The 20,968-nt window shown below is 45.2% G+C and overlaps 1 protein-coding gene across 3 annotated transcripts in view; it reads right to left on the minus strand.

Moving 5' to 3' along the window:
- LOC110978652 (zinc finger C3H1 domain-containing protein-like) overlaps positions 1-20,968 on the minus strand; it is a 44,908-nt gene that overhangs the window by 16,313 nt on the left and 7,627 nt on the right. For all 3 annotated transcript variants that reach the window (XR_015428232.1, XM_022233803.2, XM_022233802.2), the window contains exons 6-23: positions 19,780-19,924; positions 18,593-18,633; positions 17,357-17,578; positions 16,543-16,794; positions 15,044-15,184; positions 14,046-14,267; positions 13,586-13,755; positions 13,295-13,469; positions 9,989-10,180; positions 8,373-9,226; positions 7,831-7,962; positions 6,183-6,418; positions 4,309-4,582; positions 3,586-3,769; positions 2,998-3,186; positions 1,616-1,771; positions 670-848; positions 151-274 (exon numbers count right to left, since the gene is read on the minus strand). Coding sequence is in view for 2 of the 3 variants with exons in the window: in XM_022233803.2 (XP_022089495.2) it covers positions 151-274; positions 670-848; positions 1,616-1,771; positions 2,998-3,186; positions 3,586-3,769; positions 4,309-4,582; positions 6,183-6,418; positions 7,831-7,962; positions 8,373-9,226; positions 9,989-10,180; positions 13,295-13,469; positions 13,586-13,755; positions 14,046-14,267; positions 15,044-15,184; positions 16,543-16,794; positions 17,357-17,578; positions 18,593-18,633; positions 19,780-19,924 (3,888 nt within the window). In the remaining variant the exon portion in view is untranslated. The remainder of the gene's footprint in view (positions 1-150; positions 275-669; positions 849-1,615; positions 1,772-2,997; positions 3,187-3,585; positions 3,770-4,308; positions 4,583-6,182; positions 6,419-7,830; positions 7,963-8,372; positions 9,227-9,988; positions 10,181-13,294; positions 13,470-13,585; positions 13,756-14,045; positions 14,268-15,043; positions 15,185-16,542; positions 16,795-17,356; positions 17,579-18,592; positions 18,634-19,779; positions 19,925-20,968) is intronic.

Below are 20,968 nucleotides of genomic sequence, written 5' to 3' on the forward strand. Positions count from 1 at the left end.
GACAGACATCTTTTGACTTCAACGTCACTTGAATTTCAATTGATAGATTCTCCTAACAGCAACGCTATGCCGTAGACTATTGTACAAGGCGCAAGTCAATGGCCTTACGAGCCCGTGTTGGCTCAACACAGACCTGACTTGAGTTTTTACCTGCTCCAGTTTGGTCTTGTTGGATCCCTGCTGTCTGAGGACGTCGGTGAGGAGCAGCCAGAGCTCGGAATTGGCTGGAACGTCCGCCAACAGCTTCTCACAGATCTCTTGGGCCCGCTCGAGCCTGTTCACAAATTTTGAAATTTTCCAACTTTGAGAACATGTTATCTCGCTCCTCAACTCCACCATTCAAACACGACACTGAAATTTGCTAAAGATCTATAAATGCAAGCAACCAGATAAAGATGGAAACACAGATGAGGTGTAGGTATTTCCGAACATCTCAAACTGGCAAATGACACGCCATTCATGGAAACTTGGCACACAGTTACAAAATAAGCAGTTTTGAGAACTATACAACTTCACATGCACAGGACAGCAATAGTTAACGGCTTATTCTCTAGCCCTCATGCCATGGTAATACACAATTCTTATCAGTATATTAAATTTTGGAGGCTGCAAAGGAAAACTTGTTGGGCTGTCCGAATTCCGAGAGAGTGTTTGAAAAAAAAGACCGACCTGCCGGTCAGTTTCTCCAGGATGACCAGATTTCGATAGAGCGGCATGCAGACACTGACGTTCTCTTCCTCTGACCTGTCTGGACTTCTGCACGACGACAGAGCCTCTTGGAAGGCCGCCCGCACACCCTCTGCCGACTGAATGGCAGAGGGAGTCCCCCACTGGAAAATCAACGGCTTCTGCAAAGTAAGAACAATACCCAGATAAAAAAAAACCTACTCATGAGTACCTTTGGGACAGTTTGGCCATTCTAATTGGTCGAGAGCCCATCAAGTCGCCAGCCCCAGCCAACTGATAAGGCATCGGCTGGCCATATGCCACGTCATACAGTCTGCGTCACACATGTGCCAATCTCTGTATACGAAGATTGTTTACGACTATTTCCGAGAGGAACATACCACAACATGTCTTGAGGGGTGTTTGAAAATACATAAAAGCAAAGTTGCTGAACAAAATCACTGGAAATTTAGAATTTTTTTAACTTGCTTCCTGACACAGACAGTATTTATGAATGGGAATAAAAATGCGCCAGGCCTGTTTGTTTCACACGGATCTAGATCTCGGTCAGTGATCCTTACGATGGTTGGCACCCTCCATTAGGCTAGTTTTGATGTCTGTAAACCAACGACAGATCACTGATCATGATCAAGACCCCTGTGAAACAAATACGACCTATGACTGGCTCCTGAGAACGGATACTCCAATGGAATTCCTCGCCTGCAGCTCTGGACATCATCGATGTCCGATGTCCTGACTGGTCTTAAACTAAAGACTGACCAAACACATATTTATTCCCTTCTCAAAAGTTCCACGGCAAGGGGTATAATACAAGATAAAGCATGCTTCTCAAAGGCCTGGAAAACTCTGCCCTTTCAACCTTACCTCGGAAGTAAAATGTGACCCCTGACCTTTCAACCTGATAAAAACAGTGACCCCTCAACCCTACCTTGGAGACGATGTGACCCAGTCCGCTGCCTGTACAGTCAAAGAGATGCGACGGCAGGCGCTGGTACTCCAGCATGTGGATGTAAACCAGCCAGGCCAAGCAGCGATCTTCTGGGGTGAGGAATCGCAACAGAGCATCCCTGTCTCTCAAAGCTCCCTGAATAAGAAAAAAAAAAAAAATCCCTTCCAGTCAACTTTGATATCTCTTGATCACAAAAACACATGACTTTTTCAGCTGATTTTGTATCAAGAGATAATTAATAATTCATTAGCCTAAGAGTGTCAGCTGACAAACTTCAGCCAATCAACAGCTTGGGGGTTCTCCTTGTGGCACAGGACAGGACCATGGGTTCTAAAAAGTGGTCTCAATTCGTCTGAAGTGGAGTCTGGTAAAGAGATGACATTAAGACGATCAAGAACTGCGCTACCCAAGTGAGTGTTGTACCCAAGTGAGTGTTGTACCCAAGTGAGTGTTGTACCCAAGTGAGTATTGGTTTTTTTTGTTTATGTGGGAATTCCATGAACAGTTTCCTGGAACATAAAAAAATCTATCCATCACACGGCAGGAACCAACGCTACATTCCTTGTACTTCAACTTTCAGGTGGTGCACAACCCTAGGTAAGCAATACAGACAAAAAAGCCTAACGTTCTTCAAACATTCCCAGACCCTCCTAGTGGATATGAACCAGGTGGGTGGATTAGGGAATGCAGAATAACTTGACCAAATAATACGACTCAAAATGATCCATTTAGTGCTGCAGCCAAACCGCCGAACTGAACAAAAGATAGTCGAACGTGGCACTTTCAAACCGAACCGAACCAAACTGGTCGGTTGAGATATTTGGCTTTAATATAGCATGACATTGATAGCGCATGGATTGGTAACATGGATTAATAACAAAGCAAACACAACAAAAAACGGATAACGAGTCGTGCTACACAGGTGCTCGGCACATATGGGTGTACGCACCTACTATAAATGTACTGTACATGTCAGTACATACATGTACGGTAAACTTTTGATGGCCACGCATCACGCGATGGTTGTAAAAAGCACGTGGTGAGAATTCACTCATAATCCACCGAGAACATGCAACGTACGGCACTTCCGCTGCACAACAGAAAAAAATTATCTTCACATCGCAGTTGCTCGTGGATGGGGATGGAGAGGAGATTCATTGCTTGTATTAACGTATTTTACGCATAGAAGTACTATATATGGCACGTTCGTTCATAGCATGCTCTCGACGTCTCAATGTGCATTATGTGTCCGAACCCGAACCGAAGTTTGGCCAAACATTTCTGAACTGTGTCCCAACCGAACCGAACCTTGGCACCTACTTGCAGCACTAGATTAATTGACTAACTGCAGCAGCCCTGACCTGAAGCATCGACAGCGCGGCCTTCACTCTCCTGGTCATGACGTACAGCTGTACTCGATACAACAACGCCTCTAGCAGACGGTGGGATCCCTGCGCGGTCATCTCCTTGGCCTGTTGGCTCTGCACAAAGGCCAGCATCCGTTCACAGGTAGAATCCTTGGATGGGAAGCTCTCCTCGAAGCTGAGACACTGTGGGGAATGAGGAAGTCCTGTAAACACGGTCCCAGATCCTTCAAAATCTGACAAGAAGTTCAAGGCTTGGGCCATGTGCGGGGCTCCCACAGAAATCCCCAAGCCAATTTCCAGGACTTCTCAGGGACTTTCCAAGACTAAAACATTCAACACCCTTTTTCAGGAAACCCATTTTTCCCTCTTTTCCATGACTTTCACTTTTTCAAAAGCTTTTCCAGGATTTCCATCAGAAACACGCGAGTGAAAGTTGTGGTAGAGAGAAGGTGCAATTGGCTTTGTTCAGTGATGGGTTTTGTAGGATTGAAGAAGGTTCCTCGCATAATCCATCACACAAAAATATGAACAGTGTTGAGGTCCAGTCCATTCTGCTCTAGGCTGGCGTATTCTTAAACTCACCTGCCAGTACAAGTCGTAGCTGGGCGCAAACTGCAGGGCCTGCTGGCAGAGCTCGGAGAGGTCCCCGTGGTCTTCCCGCTGGGAGTAGAGAAGGAGATACTGCAGCCACAGCTCCGAGCTGGACTGGTTGGACTCCAGACCTCGGGACAAGGCGTTGAGTCCTCGATCAATGTCCTGGTCCTCGCTGATGGCAAGCAAATGTTCCGCAAGCATGTTCAACCCAGAATGCATATAGTAGGTAGTTGTGTAGATCACTCATATGAACAAGTTTTACTAAGCACCACAAGCACAAAAGGCTGTTAGCTAAAAATCTTCTACACTGAAAGGGCGTCATTTCTTGTTTGTTTTATGAATTAGACATATTCCAAACATCACACCTAACACCATTTCGCACTCAAACTTTAAAAACAAAATTGAAGTTGAAAAAACATTTTTTTCCATTAAAACTAAGACACATGACTCACAATGTCCACGCGGTGTGATAAGTCACTTTGTCAACGAGGTGTGATAAGTCACTTTATCAACGCGGTGTGATAAGTCACTTTGTCAACGCGGTGTGATAAGTCACTTTGTCAACGCGGTGTGATAAGTCACTTTGTCAACGCAGTGTGATAAGTCACTTTGTCAACGCGGTGTGATAAATCACTTTGTCAACGCGGTATGATAAGTCACTTTGTCAACACAGTAGGATAAGTCACTTTGTCAACGAGAAACCTGACTTACGTTTCGTCCCCAATGATCCTAGCAGCTAGCTTGATCCATCTATCGACATCTCCGGGATTCTCCAACACAGCCGCCTCCAATTCCAAAATACCCTCCCCCGTGTAGTACCTCTCAGAATTGTCCCCACCCAGAGGGACTACGTGCAGACCCCCGGCCGGCTTGCTGCCCCGGGGGACGGTGAGCAGGTCTGTATCGTCATCCACGGGGTTGGGGTGGTCTGCTGGGGTCTGTCGTGGTGTCCAAGCCCGTGGCTGAGCTATAACCCCTTTGGAACCTATGAGAAAATGCGTCTCCATATTAATAGGAAAATGCGCTTGGACTATTGGCCAATTTATTTTCCCACTTTCGATCTGCAGAGTTCCTAAAGAAATCTGAAAACTGCATACCAGCAATTCTCCTGAACTTTCCAGGACTAAAACTGTGACAATTTCAATAACATTTGACACCATTCTGCAGGGCAAAGCTGTTTGGTATGATGGACTTGAAGACTGCCCCAGAAAATACTACAGACTGATGATGTGGCCTGAAAATTTATCACTATTCCGTTCTCACATCATAAGCAGTCAATCAAAAATAAACCTTGCATGATCTCGGTGTCCGTGACTTTTCCTTTACATTTTCCTCTAACAAGATTCCAGAACAACATATATTTCCTCGATTTTTCTGACTTTTCCTTGACTTTCCGGAACAAATCCCCACCCCAGTATATTTCAGGGTTTTTGCATGACCGTAGGAGCCCTCAGCTTGGAAACTAAACACAAAGTAAGCCCATTATGCAAAGCCATTTCCAGCAGCAGGTCCAAATTGAAACCGCAGGTGCATGATGAATAGAATGTATGTGTCGTATGCACTGATCCTCACAGTTGTCGATCGCGGTTGTCGACGTCTCCCAGAATCAAGGGGTTAAAACTTATGGTCCCTCCGCGGCCGGAAATGGACCTGCATTGGGTCAGAAGGTCTCAACTCAAGGGACCAAACTCACGGAACTGAAACCTGCAAGCTTTTAAAAATTGGAAAAAACCTACAAATTGCCTTCAGATCCTTCCGACTCTGCAGAAATTATCAATTGCCAGATGGCACCTGAATTGAAGATCTGTAGAGTTACATGTCGTTGGTTGCATCATGAACTGACCTATCGTGGATAGTTACTGTACCACTAACTCTTGTATCATGAGTGCAAAGTCTACGGATGGTATGTCACTTCCTGGTGCACCAAAACTATCCTGTACGTAACTTCGTGGTGAAACATGTAACGTATGCCTTAAAACCAAACAAGGAATTGAAGTAACAGGGAAACTAAAGACAGCTGCTATTTCACGTCCTGTTACTTTCTAAAAGGCATCCCTGGGAAAGCAGACGTGTGGTGTAAGAGCTGACAGCACTAGAGCAGAGGCTTTGCTTAGATTACGGTTGTATGTCGCAATGGCATGCAATCATCGGAGACCCAGTTCCCACCTAGGGCTTCACATATTTCTTGACGTTGCAAAGTTCACTTGGAGACTGACAAGTTGTGCTTAAACTTGCACTCTGACTTGATTGTGACGGGTTATATGTTTGCTTTCATAAAAGTGCTAAGTGTTTATAAGAAGTAACAATGCATTACACAGAGGAAAATATCTATTTATAAATAGTGTTAAGGGCCGGCGACCATTTAGACCCGTTACCAGTACTTGCAAACAATAGACCCCAGGATGGAGAAGTTCGAGATCACAACCAGTCCAGCATCCCAGGCCGGTAGCCAGGCCGGTATGAAAGGGGTTTTTGCAACAGGGCGAGCTTACCGGGGGGCCCTTTTCAAACCGGGTCTAAATGGTCGCCGGCCCTAAACGTTTACTGAACGATCGGAGAAGTCGCAGCCTGAAGAAGTTTCTTACCCTTCTTGGTTTGAGTGAGCACGGCGTTGGCAAAGGCCCTGCAGAGCGCTTCCCTCTGCCGCTTGGCCGTCTCTGGCCTCTTGCTGTTCTTGACCGCCTTGTTGACGTAGTCCTCCACGCGTTGCCGCCGCTTCTCCGGGTCCTGCCAGTCCCTGCTGGCCGCTATGACAGGCGTGTAGGCCAGGATGTCCGCGTAGATCTCGTGGTCGCTCAGCTCGTAGTCCTTTTGGTGTTGCCTGAGATGGGGGGGGGAAACAGATTTGAAGCTTGGAGCGTTGGAGCTGTGATTGATAAGGTTTGTGAGCGACATCATTGGAATAATCTCTCTTGTTAAGGAGGGTGGTTTTGATATGAGAACCAACAGCTAGTTCTTGAAAACAACCACAACACGCAGGTCGTAACACTAATCCCTGCGATCTCTTCACAAAGGGAACCAGGCAAGTTCTAGCAGACCGATGGCGCCAGCTATGCCACGTGACCTACAGTAGGAATCAAACATCAACAAACATGGCGTCCTACTATAGCAAAGTGTGTCATAAGTGTCCTTGACCAAAAGTAATGCCGATTTTCGGTACAGCGGTCAGCACATCAGCAGTCTGAGCACTTCATGGACTGTCGGCTTTATTTTTGGTAAACAACACTTGGAAAGACACCATATTTGTTGATGTTTGACATCCATCATAGGTCACATGACTAATAATGGGTGCAAATCGGTCTATAATTCAGAAAAATGTTACTAGGCCACGTTTCCCACATCTTACACTGCATAAAGGAGAAAACAAGGCAGTTAATATCCAATTTCATAAGCAAGTGGGGCTGGTGGTTGCCTGCCACTTTTCACTACCCGAACGCCCCGTCAATCTCAACTCAATGGGACGCTGTGAGGTGCAAGATGAGTCAAAGTCCCTGCGACACAGCGGAATTGAGTAGTCAATGGAAGCAGCCCACAGAAATGAGCGAGCCAGATCCAACGATATGAGTCTTGCGGCCAAGGGAGGGTATTAGCTTGCATTTCAAAAGAGCAAACTCAGATCTTTGTTTCGATGTATCGCTGGGTTTCACATCCTGATGAAAACAGACATTATGCGGGTGAAAAGTGTCGAGGGTCCGAAGTAATACAGTGCCCACAATTTATTAAAGGCCTTTATTCAGAAGTGGCTTTGGCAACTTTGACTCATTTGAGGAGTGACATGAAATTACAGACTGTCCAGGCACTGGGCCCGGTATGCTAATCCCTTCCACCTTGATTAGTATGAAGCCAGATGCAGCCTGGTTACCGAAGCGTAACCCCTCCATTAGGTCTGAACTGGTGACTAAGGGTTTGAACACGAGGAAACAAAGCGTGAAGACTGGCCATTGTTGGGGTGATCAGTTCGCCCAATGGGCTCACTGCGGAGTGGAAAGACGGGGCTCAACATGTCCCCATTGCTCTTTTTGTGATCAGCCAGAGTGCGACACAGAGACCCAGTGGAGTGATTCCGGCCTGCTCGGTTCAATCCAAAGTCCCAATCCCTTTTGAGATGAACGGCCGGGCTCAGCCCAGACGGTCCGGGAAGGGATTCTGATTTGACGACGTGCCTTTAATAGTCGCACATGTTCTATGCAGCAAAATATTCTACGTTGCACCTCTGCTTGAAGTAGAACTTACCAGGGGCAGTCGTCGTCATTGCAGGTCCCGTTGAGTTCAAACTGACACAGCGCCCTCGTGGGGTCCAGCTTGTGGCTGAACGACGGGGACAGCCTCGAAAACTTGGCTTCCTTGACAAAGAACGGACTCAACCTGTACAACAAATGGACAAGGGGTACAAATGGGACCACCAATGTGCTTTATACCAAAGAGTGGAACCAAAATTAAATGTCGTGTGTACGTAATGGGCCAGAGCTCTGTCAAGGTTAATCTCACAGAGCTCTGGCCCAGTTTAGGAAATGTGCTTGTCTCAAAGTAGCATGTTACAATTAAATATTAAAAGTTATAAGATATCTTTAATACAAAGGTTTCACTGAAAACCTCTTTAAGCTGAATTATAATGCAATTTATATATAAGCTTTTTAATGTAATAAAGTATACTATAATGAAATTAAATATTACTAAATATATGAAATATATATAATAATATTTAAATATATAATAAATATACTAACACTAAACAGAAAAGGAATCATACATGATAAGAGAAGATCTTTTTTTACCTGTAAGAGCGAAAGCAGAGAAGAGGACTTGTGTATGGTGCAAGGCTGGCGTCTCTTTCGTCATCTTCATCTTGATCAGTTCTCGCGGTATCTTTGACGATGCTCATCTTCATATCCGAAGTCCGTCTTGAGAAGTTAGCATGGAGACCTGCGGCTGCGTCGGACTCGAGTCCGAAATGTGCGGCAAGTAGAGAGGCGCCCAGGGCCGCCTTGGCTTTCTCCGCATGGGCACACCGCAGTCGCGCCACCTGCTCGTCGCCGGGCAGCGACATCCCTTCCACGACGGGCGGAATTTTGCTCGGAGGTTTTGCGGAAATGGAGGCTTCTGACTGGCTGGAATTTTTCTGATTCTCAGCTTTGCCATTGGCTTTGCCGGAAGTGGAAGACTTCAGGCTATCGGCGGGATTGAGGACGTGGTCGGAGGAAGCTCTGGAGTTGTTGTGGATAGACTTGTCCTGGCTATGGTTTGGTTTGGATGACGGTGGTTGGCTGCTTCGAGTCCTGGCTAGGAGATTTGGTCTCAGGGATGGATTATCGTCCAGGAAAGAGCGCCTCCGCTTGGAATCTTTCCGAGAGCGCAGGTACTTCTCAGCGTCGCTCTCGCTGTCCGTGTTTGTCGGGGTGTCGCCACCAAAAGCGATCTTGTCCTTCGTTAGGAGTTGCGTGGACGGCTTCTGGTTCAAGAGCTTCGTCTTGGTTTTGAGGAATTGAACGACAGCGTTCGGAACGGGGTTGGCTCTTTTGGCAGCCTGTCGGGAATTTGCTTCACGGAGCTTTGAGATCTGCTTGGCATACTCGCGCTCCAACCGCTGCAAACGCTGAAGTTCTGTCTCAGGCTTCTTCAACATCGGGCTCTATTGGACAAATATGAAGTTTGAGAGTTTTTAGCCGAAAACTTTAACAAGGAAAAACACACGTTTTCAAAAAACTTTGAAAACAAATGACATTTACATTCTGTTAAAAAATAGATTGCAGCAAATCTGCTTCGGTGGAGTTTGATTTAGGATCATTTAAAATAAACCTAAAATCCTAAAATATAAAGGCCTCCGTTATACCAGCAATAGGCACTAGGTAATACAGTCAACGCAAAACAATACCACATGAATAAATCAAACTTCACAGATATGATATATATCCTATTCAACTTTGTTGTGGTTTTGACTTTGTTCTGTGTCCCGGAAAAACTTATAGGCCTTTTACATGTGCTGTCTTAAGACAAAAAGGGAACGTTTCCGTCTATGGCTTTGCATCATAAATGTTGATGGTACTTTGGCAGGACGACATCCGGCAAGTTAGAAGTTCTAAGGACATGGGTCTAAAACCCAGGAGAATACAACCCTACAACAGACCCACAGTGTCAGAAAAGCTAGAGACTTTGTGTGATAGCCATCTCACAGGATGGTTCTTTTGTTCCACAGGGAAACTTCCTTTGTGCATATCCTGTGGAACAAAAGCACTGGCCTTCAAGATGGCAGCCATGCAAACCCTTTACAGAACATAATACAACTTAAGTGATACTTTGGTCTTACGTTCGAATGAAAAACAGTGTTTTAACATAATTTCAGTATTTTAGGAAAGGTTTGACAGAATATGGCACATTATAAAATAACACCTACGTTTGGCACTGATTTAAGCTTTGGCCTTCCACCAATGGGACTTCCTGTCAGAGGAAGCCTGGACGCAGCTTCCAACAGCATTGGTGATTGGCTGATACTTGTGACGGGAACACCCTTGGACTTGGCAAGATCGGCTATCAGAGCAGTCTCCTTTGTCAAGTGCTCTTGGACCTTCCTCTGGAGGAGATGTTTCTGAGAAAATAACCAGAAAAACAGAAAATCATTGTTTGATTTAGGAGCAGTGGGAAGGAGTAATTCTGTCTCATAAAAAAGCTCTTTCCTCAACCACTGTAGTTAAGCTATGTGGACTTCATTCAGGGGTCAGCCATCTTGAAATCTAAAGTGATTTCAACTCTTCAGTTTTCTCACTCGAAGGTAGAAGTAAAAACAATAAAATGAAATTCCATGACAAATCAGAACCTGTCTACTCCGATGAATAATTTCACGAGATACGGCATACCGCAGGGCAAAGACCAATGGTATTTCTCCAGTTTCAATGCACTCGGCTGTGTTCCTTCCCTTCTGCACGGGATTAAATAAATCCAATAGGCCCGTCTCCCGCGGCAGAACTCCAAGCTCAAGCGAGCACCGAGGGAAGGACTGGAGCTCATTGGCAGTTCCATTGTCTGCGTCCTTTGTGATGTTAATTACCCATTCCCCGGTGCGCATGCACGCCCTCAACGGCAGCAGTATGTGAAACATGGCAAGTTATGATACCTATATAACATGTACAAGGCCGGTTCGAGCATACGCGAACACAAAATTTGTGATGGTGGGCAACTTTTCGTTTTGAATACAGGTAAACTCTGGTGAATGCCACAGCGAGGGCCTCATGTAAAACTGCACTGCATTCTTATGGTGCATAAACATGTCTGGCAACTATGGGAGAGTGGACTTTGGCACCGTAATAATTTTCAGAAAATAAGCCGTGGCTTGTACGTTGATTCTGACGCTGAAAAATGTCTCTGCAGCTTACACAAATAATCCTGCAGCACTGCCCGAAGCAACAGCGCCCTCAAAATCAGTCTAAAGGGAAAAATCCAGTATTGTACAAGTCCGCGTACCACCAAAACTGGGCCCTTTTTGTGACAATTCTTTCATGCTGTTTGTTTCTTTCGGTGCACACCGCGGAGAGACAGCGCAAAGCACCTTGCTCTCGCGCTTGGCCGGAGCCGGCCAGCCTGGGTTTTCCCGTTTGACCACATAATCATTCCTTTTTAATTGCTCAAGGGTGTACCATTATGTATTTCAAAATGTTCAAGCATAAAAATAAATCACAAAATGAAACTTCTGTTTTTGTTTGTCTTCTCATTCCCTTGCCTTTCCTTTTTTTACACCTTTTGAAATTCGAGTGAGCTTTTAGTGAGGGCATTCCCAGTGTCGCCATGTCCATTATACACAGGCTATGATTGGGCAGTTAGCATGTGAGCAGGGCGCGAGCGCTGCAATTGGGCAGGCGGCGGCAGCCAGGCTTTAGCCGCGGCATGCACAAAGCTTCCTTCAATTCGGTCACATGACCACCAGAAAGAATCAACGACTGGACTGCAAGCGTGGGAGCTACATTTGGGCCGTGACAGCAATCGGGCTTGCTTGAGAGCTAGGACTGGAGTCAGAGGCAGCACGTAGGGAGAATTGAAACTGTGAGGATCTCATAATTCGCAAAATGTTGCCTCGTGGTACCTTGTTTTCATTTTGCATAGCCTAAAATGTATGATGATTAAAAACACACAAATTTTATTCCATCGTGTTGAATCTTTTAACCCCTTCGCTATGGGGGACTGCTACTACCGCACAGTTGTGTGAGGATTAGTGCATACCACGCATACAGTCTATTCACCACGCAGCTGCTGGTTCAATGGGGCCTGCTGCAGGACAAAGCCCTCCATTCAGGGCATGCCACTGCCCAGCAGTCGCGGTCAGAATAATCCCGCTGTGAAGGGGTTAAGAGTGGTAGACAAATATCACCAGCTTTTTCATCAAGCAGTAAGAATACGGCTGTTTCACAATAGTGCGCCACCAAGAGTTTGCAACGCGTTGGCCAATCAATGCGCGTTTGGAGAGGGTCGACAACTTTCGTGTGTTATGATTGGTCAGAGTGTTGCAAACTCTTGGTGGCGCACTATTGTGAATCGCCCGTATTCTTGCTACGCTCATATTACAAGCTCGGGGTAGTGCATGTAGTTCTTTACCAGCTATTTGAAGAAGTTTCTGCCGTTACGCTTGGAGATCTTGTGCATGTATGCAGTATACAGAATAATCACTGCATTTGATACAACCAATACTACAATGTCCAAGAATACGCACAACTAGCTAGGCCTCGTTCAGATTGCAGCATGTAGCCCCAATGCGCTGGCCTGGCCCGGCCCAGCCCGGCCCAGCCGCACGGACAACGTTAACCAAGCAGCCGGCTTTTGCATTCGCAAGCCTTAAGTAAAAGGGTCGGCGTTGATCATGTGTTCTTTCCAGACACCGAAAATTGTGTTTATTATTTTCAACAAATGATCATCATAAAGTCAAAATTTAGTCAAGTCATGACCAGTTGCAAATCAAGTTCCTTCAAGTCAAGTCCAAAGTCATTTTTTTCCAAGTCAAGTCTCGAGTAAAAATCGAAAAACAAAAATAGCGATTCGAGTCATTACCAGAAAATTCAATCAACTTTCGGTAAGTACCCAAATAAAAGCTTTTTCGAGAACAAGTTTTATTATAAAAGCACATGTAACTCTACTTTCCTCGACTTCTTGATTTGTTGATCATTAACATGGTAAAAATCTAAACGCATCTACCAACTACAAGTATACCTCATCTGCAAGAGAAATAGGCCAATCGTAACCATTCTCCGAGACTCCCTTGGGCCAGCGTTTCGTTAATTAATGGGATATGAAATGTGAGGTTTCCAGGCCTATCGTCATCGCCACACAGATCTATTGTATTGACGTGCGGAGGGTATCAAGCCTGACCGTTTCTTCGAGCTACTGTTATGCAGTTTTAGGTGATCCTGTGTTCTGAACGGGGCCAGTGCGAATGCACGGGTACGGGCAGGAAAGAACAAGGGGCCCGTTCCTCCTGTGCGCCTGTGTCGGAACGGGAAATATACTTTTGATCCTTGCCATTAGTGTTTTAAGCCATATTTTGAAAAATATTACAAGGGAGGTTTGGAAAGCACACAATCATAAAAAAGTCTGTTACCACTGATATCAAAGAGTTTACAATTTATTAAACAGATTCAGGGAACTAGATGAAAGCTGGCTCCCTCATGAATAAGGCCTATAGCGCCCTCGCCAGCATGTGAACTGTCGTATGAATTACCTGCTGCACGTATTTCTTGATCTGGGTGCGGTGGGAGGCGGCGAGTCTCTCCCCCACGGCGAGCTCATCCCTCAGCTGCTGCAGTCTGGCCTCGGTCTGCTTCAGCAGCAGGTGGCGCTTCTGGAGCTGTCGTTCCACGGCCGTCAGTATCCGGCAGTCCTTCTCGGCTGTCAGCCTGCGGAGAAAGTGGCGCCCGAGAGCTGGTGATTCTCACGAGATTGACAAGGGCAATGAAGACTTTGAGAGATCTGGAAAGATTAGGGTCAAAGGCCAGGGCTCAAGATGCCACACCTGTACTTGGTGAGATTTGCTTGACGTTCAAGGACTTCCGGACTATCCTTGGTGGAACTCTGAGGTGTATCCTTCTGAGTCTCTAGTACTTTCTCCTTGGCTTGTGTCGTCTCTGCCTCTTTTGCCTTAGGGTTCTTTAAGACAACCATCCTCTGTTCTTTACCGTCAACCTGGTGACAACACAATTAAAAAAAGACAAAAACTTTTAACGTACCTTCACTTTGAAATCAGAACCCTTTTTCTGGGTCAACAAAGTCAATTCAAGGTGTGATGCGAATCTCACATTTGGTTTCTTAGTCCACGAGCAAAAACTTGATATTAAAACTTCTAAAAATAAAGACTTTGAGGTAAAATAATCAAGAAATACAGGAAAATACTGAGAAGTTGGTAGTGTGAGTTATTAAACCAATTTCTGGTGATCAACAAACTTATTTCTCTTCAACGGTAGACAGCAGCCTACCTTTGTGACACTGATGGTGACATCTCGGATCGGTGACTGCGTCCCGGGACTGGTTCCCTGCGGGGCAGCCAGCCGGCCCAATCGCTGCTGCTCCCGCCGGGCGATCTCCTCCTTCAGCTTCTGGTACTCAGCCCGGTGGACCTCGGGTAAGCTATGCATGGCATCCGGGGTCTTGGGCACCTGTGAAACTGCAGGTCGCTGCTGGGCTTGCGATTTCTTCGCCTGGGTGTTATGAGAGACCAGGTTTTCACTCTGTGAGTACTCCTTTTGGCAAGAGACAAACCACCGCTCTGAGCATCATTGTGACACTTTACTTCTGGATTCCTCCAACAAAGGTTTTGCATGGCTGCCATCTTGCAGGCCGGTGCTTTTGTTCCACAGGGTGTGCACAAAGGAGGCTTCTCCGTGGAACAAAAGAATTGCCCTGCAAGATGGCTACCACGCAAAGCCTGTATACAAACACAAACAACTATCAAACGAACAAGTAAAATCAATCATTTTTGATTCGGTAGCCCTAGTCAGTTTGGTGACCCAATGAAACTTGGCCACATCCAGACAAAATGTTGAGGGTTCCTATCCGCCCCGAGTTGAAGTGTACCCTTTCTGGCAAAGGAAAGATGTGGGAGGGGGGGAGTTTTTCAACTGGATTCCTGCAATGCTACCAGCACAGCCTGCTAGCAGAACTGTACGTTCCAATACGGATGGGTCACGCATGCTGAGCATATCGCTACCTAAATATGCATACATCTGTGCTACACCCTGTGACTCCCACCAAAGGACCGTCATTTCTGTGTAAAAACACGCTCTCTAGTTCCTGTTCGGAGCAGATTGATTTCCACCGTGCAAGGTACTTTTCCCGATGCTAATACTTAAAATGGCTCTGGTGACTTGTGATTTTGCTACGTTGGGCCGCGTAAGTTAAGAACGCGCAGGGTACCAGTTTGTTGTGGATGCAAATGCAGCCGCCTGTCTGGTAAACAAACTGCCGGTTCGCTTACGTCGGCAGTCCGTCTCGCCTCCTTCAGGAACTGGTCCAGGAAGTTGATCTGCTTCAGTTGGGGCTTCTGCGGCGAGAGCTCATCCTCGCTGGAGTCGCTGTCTCCATCAAACTTGATGACCACGGGCTTATGGGTGGGAATCTGGAGAAAGTCGAGAAGCAACTTGGGGACTAAAATTCTGTGTTGGAAACAATTTGTAATTCGTCCGCATCAACTCGACTACCACGTGGAAACGTGGCGTAACGGTTCGGGTTTGCAGCGTCTGATCGTAGGGCCGGGGGGCTTCGAATCCCGGCAGATTGTTCCACGTTGTGACCTTGGCCTTGTTACTTCACCCCTATGTGCCTCTCTCCACCCAGGAGGAAATGGGGTACCAGTGAGGGCGGATATAGTTGTGTCTAGCCGTTTGTGCCTTGATATGGCAGCACCGGGCTGGTATACTCCCCAGGGAGCTGAGTTGATCTCAGAAATGTTCAGATGATGTGTGCCCAATGCATATGACTCGTCTGTTTCTGTTGTTGCTTTGTTATTGTTTACTTGTTTTGGATGTTGTTTTGTTCTTGTTATTTTCTAGTTGTTTTCTAATTGTTTTCTTGTTTTTTAAGTTGTTTTCTGCTTACTGTTGTCTTCTCGTTGTTTTCGTGTTTTCTTGTTGTTTTCTTGTTGTTGCTTTGTTGTTGTCTTCTTGTTGTTTACTTGTTATTTGGTTGTTTTCTTGTTGTCTTCTCGTTTTTGTGTTGCTTTCTTGTTTGTTTTCTTGTTGCTTTGTTGTTGTCTTCTTGTTGTTTACTTGTTATTTGGTTGTTTTCTTGTTGTTGTCTTCTCGTTTTTGTGTTGCTTTCTTGTTTGTTTTCTTGTTGCTTTGTTGTTGTCTTCTTGTTGTTTACTTGTTATTTGGTTGTTTTCTTGTTGTCTTCTCGTTTTTGTGTTGCTTTCTTGTTTGTTTTCTTGTTGCTTTGTTGTTGTCTTCTTGTTGTTTACTTGTTATTTGGTTGTTTTCTTGTTGTTGTCTTCTCGTTTTTGTGTTGCTTTCTTGTTTGTTTTCTTGTTGCTTTGTTGTTGTCTTCTTGTTGTTTACTTGTTATTTGGTTGTTTTCTTGTTGTCTTCTCGTTTTTGTGTTGCTTTCTTGTTTGTTTTCTTGTTGCTTTGTTGTTGTCTTCTTGTTGTTTACTTGTTATTTGGTTGTTTTCTTGTTGTTGTCTTCTCGTTTTTGTGTTGCTTTCTTGTTTGTTTTCTTGTTGCTTTGTTGTTGTTTTCTTGTTGTTTACTTGTTATTTGGTTGTTTTCTTGTTGTCTTCTCGTTTTTGTGTTGCTTTTTTGTTTGTTTTCTTGTTGCTTTGTTGTTGTCTTCTTGTTGTTTACTTGTTATTTGGTTGTTTTCTTGTTGTTGCTTTGTTGTTGTTTTCTTGTTGTCTTTTTGTTGTTTTCTTGTTGAAGCAAAACAACTACTACTATTACTACTACAACTAGCACTTGACTCAATTCAGAAACTGCTTACTGCTGGCAGTGCCACTTTTGGCTTTGCCTTTCCGACTGGCTGCTTGGGAAGCCCCTGGATCAGACTCGTTGTTGGAGATTGGGTCCTCGGGGTGGACAGAGGGGAAGCGTAGACCTTGGGAGACGAGGAGGTGGGGGTCGCATCCTCACCGAGAGGGGTGGACATGCTGGACATGGCCGGCTGGATGGGAGACGGGTGGTAGGTCGGGCCGTGAACAGAAGGCTCCTCTGGGGTGTACTCCTCCTGCTGAACCTGTTGAGAGAAAAATTCCTTGAAGGGGCTTGGTGATTGGTGGATCCTGTGGCCGGTTACAAGCTGTGTCCTTGGGCAACCCATTGTACCCACATGCGCATGCCACCCTTCTATCCAGGAGTGTGAATGGGTAGCTAATGGAGCTCCCAGGGCTGAGAAAATTCTGTAACCACTTGTGGGAAAGCTGAGATGATGTCAGGAATGTTCAGATGCTATGAGTCATGAGCCCAACTATTAAGCTGTGTCTTTGAATGGCACACAACGTGAGATGTAACATCATTTTCTTTCCACCTGAGGTTGAATACTAGTATTCAAAGATGTGAAGAGCAACTATGAAAATGGAAATTGGTGTTCCCATATTTACCCTCACAAAGCAGGTGATCTGACAAGATCAATTTTTGAGTGGCTAAGTAAAATCACCATAGCTGTCCTTTAATACTGGGAAAAAAGTCTGAAATCAAAGCTGCAAAGGAACATTTCACAAGTGCCCAAAGATAGAGAATGTACAAACACTTATTTTTTGGGGAAAAATGAAGGTTTTGTACACAGAGTTGAAGCCTACCTCAGTTTGCTCCTTGGCTTGGGCCCGGGCGGCTCTCTTGGTTGCTAGGGAACGGAGGAGCTGCTCCCTCAATGCCATAACATCCTCTTCCTCCTCGTCCTTGTCGTGCTCCGCATCGGCCTCGTCTTCCTTGTTGCCTGTGGCAACGGCCTCGGCAGCTCCCGGAGTGGAGTTGCTGGCGCTGCTGGGGGCATCTGGGTCCGAGCTGGTGACGGCTTGTACCTGTTTGGGAGACGTGGAAAATGATTTCACACTCGGTAGAAGAGCACAAAATTTTCCAACACCACATCGTTTACTGACTGTGGTATTCCATTTTAGATTTTTACTGCCAAAATCATCACAACTTTCTCTCCCAATAACCCCAATGCTCATCTGCAGTTGCTGTCCAGTCACTCCTTAATGTTCATAGCCATTTTGTAGAAGTTTGAGCAACATCATTCATTTTGATGCTATTTGTTTGGTTTTTCTGGCTTCCTGATTTGTCCTAATAATAACTTGAAAACTGACTGGCAAAAGGCTTCTCTAGACAAGATGCTCGAAACCAAGAAACTTGTTCAGGTTGAAAATGTTGTGCAGAAACAGTTGTTTGAACAACACGCTGTATAGAGTGTAGATCCAATGCTCAACTTTACTCCAAGTTTATTCAACACAGGCAAAAAGTTCCCCAGGTTAGGCTTATTCATACAAACGGGTAATGCCAAGTCCATGCAAGTTGGGGCGAAAATATAGCACCGTTAATACGAGGCGAGGTGGTAAACAACACTTGTGACAAGTCACACAAACATGACAAAGCCTTCACTAAAGTCCTCCAAACTGACGTCAAATGATTGCAGTGCTTGAGATACAGAATCATAAAAACTGGTGCTTAACGAGAGTGATGACCATTGCCTGTAATCTTCAGACACGAACCACAATCTACAAAATCTGAGCATGTGCCGACAACTTCACGAATGTGATACAGGTACAAAAGTACAGGGCAAAGTGTGACCTTTGAACTCATGAACGTATAAAGTGCATTAAAGGAACAGTGCTAATCTTAAAGATGCCGCAACACTTTCACGGGTTGGATGAAAAAAAACGCTCACACGTTCAAAAATAAGAAAGTATCCACCCACTGAACACCACTCCAAAGTACAAACTACACAATGATACTTCCAAAAAAGTTCCCCTATCAATTGTTTTGGGCAGAAGAAAATGTACTGCTAAAAGTAGAATCATAAATTCAAATGTACTCACATCTGAGGTTAGATCTAGAGTCTCGGCAACTGGAGTCAAGGCTACAAGAGAAATAAAAAATCACATCAAATCTTTTACATCATAAAGGAAGGACACGGAAGGAGTTTGAACTGCCCGGGCTACAACATCTGGCTAATTATCGCTTTCTGGTACGCCCAGTGTGTCCATAGCCAGAGTACAGCAAGCGCTTGCTACGTACCATCTGTTTCACAAGCGTGAAGCCCCTTTGTACCCCATGATCGCCGCTGCAATCTTTTGCTAGTAATCTGCATCCTTAAAACTTTGTGAACAAAGGTATAGGACATTGAATATTCATGCCTTTGTTGGTACTTGGTATGATCTCCTGACAACATCAAATTTAATGCTTGTATATGTACAGTCATTGCCCTTAATGAGCTCTTTCTTCTGGAATTATTTTGGGAATAAGTAGCCCGGTTGTTTACAAGGTTTCATGTTTTGTTTGAATCATTTGTACTGCGTCATTTGTACAAAAGCGGATTTTACGAGATTTCACGATCACTCCCTGTGATGAAATAGCACATTTTGTCCTTTATGAACTTACCTGGTCAGTAATGGTCAACATTCTGTTGGCCAGTCTCAGCCAAATTCGTACCAAGTCTTTGAAAACCGATGTATCGGAATAATCGAAGAGAGAACAAAATTACAAACTTTGCTTGGACGCAGTGGATCCAAATAAAAGTTTAATCATGATGGCAAAAGTAGGTCTAACATTAGGGATTTTTCTCTATTTCCTGCTCACAGCAAGAATTTGTATTTAACTGCAAGCAAAACACTGCTAGTATTTCTTGGATATTGCTGGCCCTGCTTGTCTGGCTAAGCTGCAGGCAGCAGTCGGGCAGTGTTGGAATGTTTACTGTTGTTGGTTTGACGGGACGGCGATGATCCCCGAGAACTTTAAGTGCCAGAGTTGCAACACCTTCTGTGTCCTTCCTCTGTGGTTGTATGTACGAGTACGGAACTAGGCGCACAAACGACCGAGAATTCTTTACCGTAAAGTTTATTAACAACTTGAAAATTTCCACTGGAATACGAAAAAGCAATCTTCAAATTCTTTTTGGTCCTATCCGCCCCCTGATAATATTTGCCCCCACCCCTCAAAAATCTAATCCTGGACCCATCTTGGAACCTCATCCCAACCCGACCTCGTCCCCCTTTTGGCCTCTCACATGGGGATTCCTCCATTTCGCTGACTTCCATCTCCACCTCCTCGTAGTTGTCGTACTGGAACTCTCTGGGTGCGTCCCCGCTGCTGGAGGCCGCGTCTTTCTGGGAGAACTCCCCGACTACAGAGGGCGACCTTCTCGCGCTTTTCTGTTGAAAAACAAAATCATCATTGTTTTATTCCGACCTTCCCCAAATCTTTCAACATTGTTCTTTGACAATAAGTGCAGGATTTGAAAGGGTTGTGGATTTGCGACAAGAACTTGTCGCTGATTCATCAGGATGGCACCGGTGGTATTCTCAACGATGAACAAATATAGGCTTTGTTGACACTGGACATTATCTGAACTGCACCATGATGGTTTTCATGCTGCCTCGAGTTAATTAGTTTAACCATATCCTGCTGGGGAGTCCGGTTTTGGGTACCTTGGGTTTGTACGCATGGCCAGGGTGCCTGAAATCGGACAAAAGAGCTGTGGGCCTTGTAACAAAAGAACGTATTCGGAACAAAAGACCGAGCTGCTTGGAACTGCCAACTTTTTTTCAGTTGTCAATAGCACAAATGTTTTGAAAGATTATACCACTGTTTGTGGCATTCAGCGCGAGCGGATTACCAGCCGGGACAAAAGCGCTCCAGCACTCCAGTGATGAGCGATTCAACACCACTGCACGCTAATCTGGTCCGTATTGAAAAGACACCAGCAGCGCACTGTGCCAGTTTCGGGAACAAAAGAAACTTATGTAACACCACACAATCTGGGCTCTTTTTACAAGGCAGCAGGCCTGACTGAAATACTCTGGCATGTTGTCTGTCAGAATAGAGTAGCAACCAGACAGTCACTCCATGGGGTTTAGGTACTCAGGGAAAAAAGATAGGAATTTTTGAAGATTTTTGAAAACCAAAGATATTGAAAAATCGCTCGTAAGTAGGCACCGCATTTATAAAAGCATCTGGCAGGAAATGGTTGAGGGACGACACTGGTATCAGTGGGGGTGTGAGTGGCCACTTATAATTAAAGCTGAAAACAGCTAGCAAAAACAGGAAACGTAAAAAGTTTCTCATACTTTTGTACAGACCAGGTGAACAAAAAAAGCTGAAAGCAGATAACAAACTGGATTCTAGCACCCCTATAATCTGGCATGCAAGTTGGGAGTCACAAAATTAGAAGTTCCAAGCTGGAAAAGAACTTTGTA

The sequence above is a fragment of the Acanthaster planci genome, linkage group LG18 (assembly GCF_054643075.1).
Source record: "Acanthaster planci isolate LZ-2023a linkage group LG18, COTS_SCS, whole genome shotgun sequence".
Taxonomy (NCBI): Eukaryota; Metazoa; Echinodermata; class Asteroidea; order Valvatida; family Acanthasteridae; genus Acanthaster; species Acanthaster planci.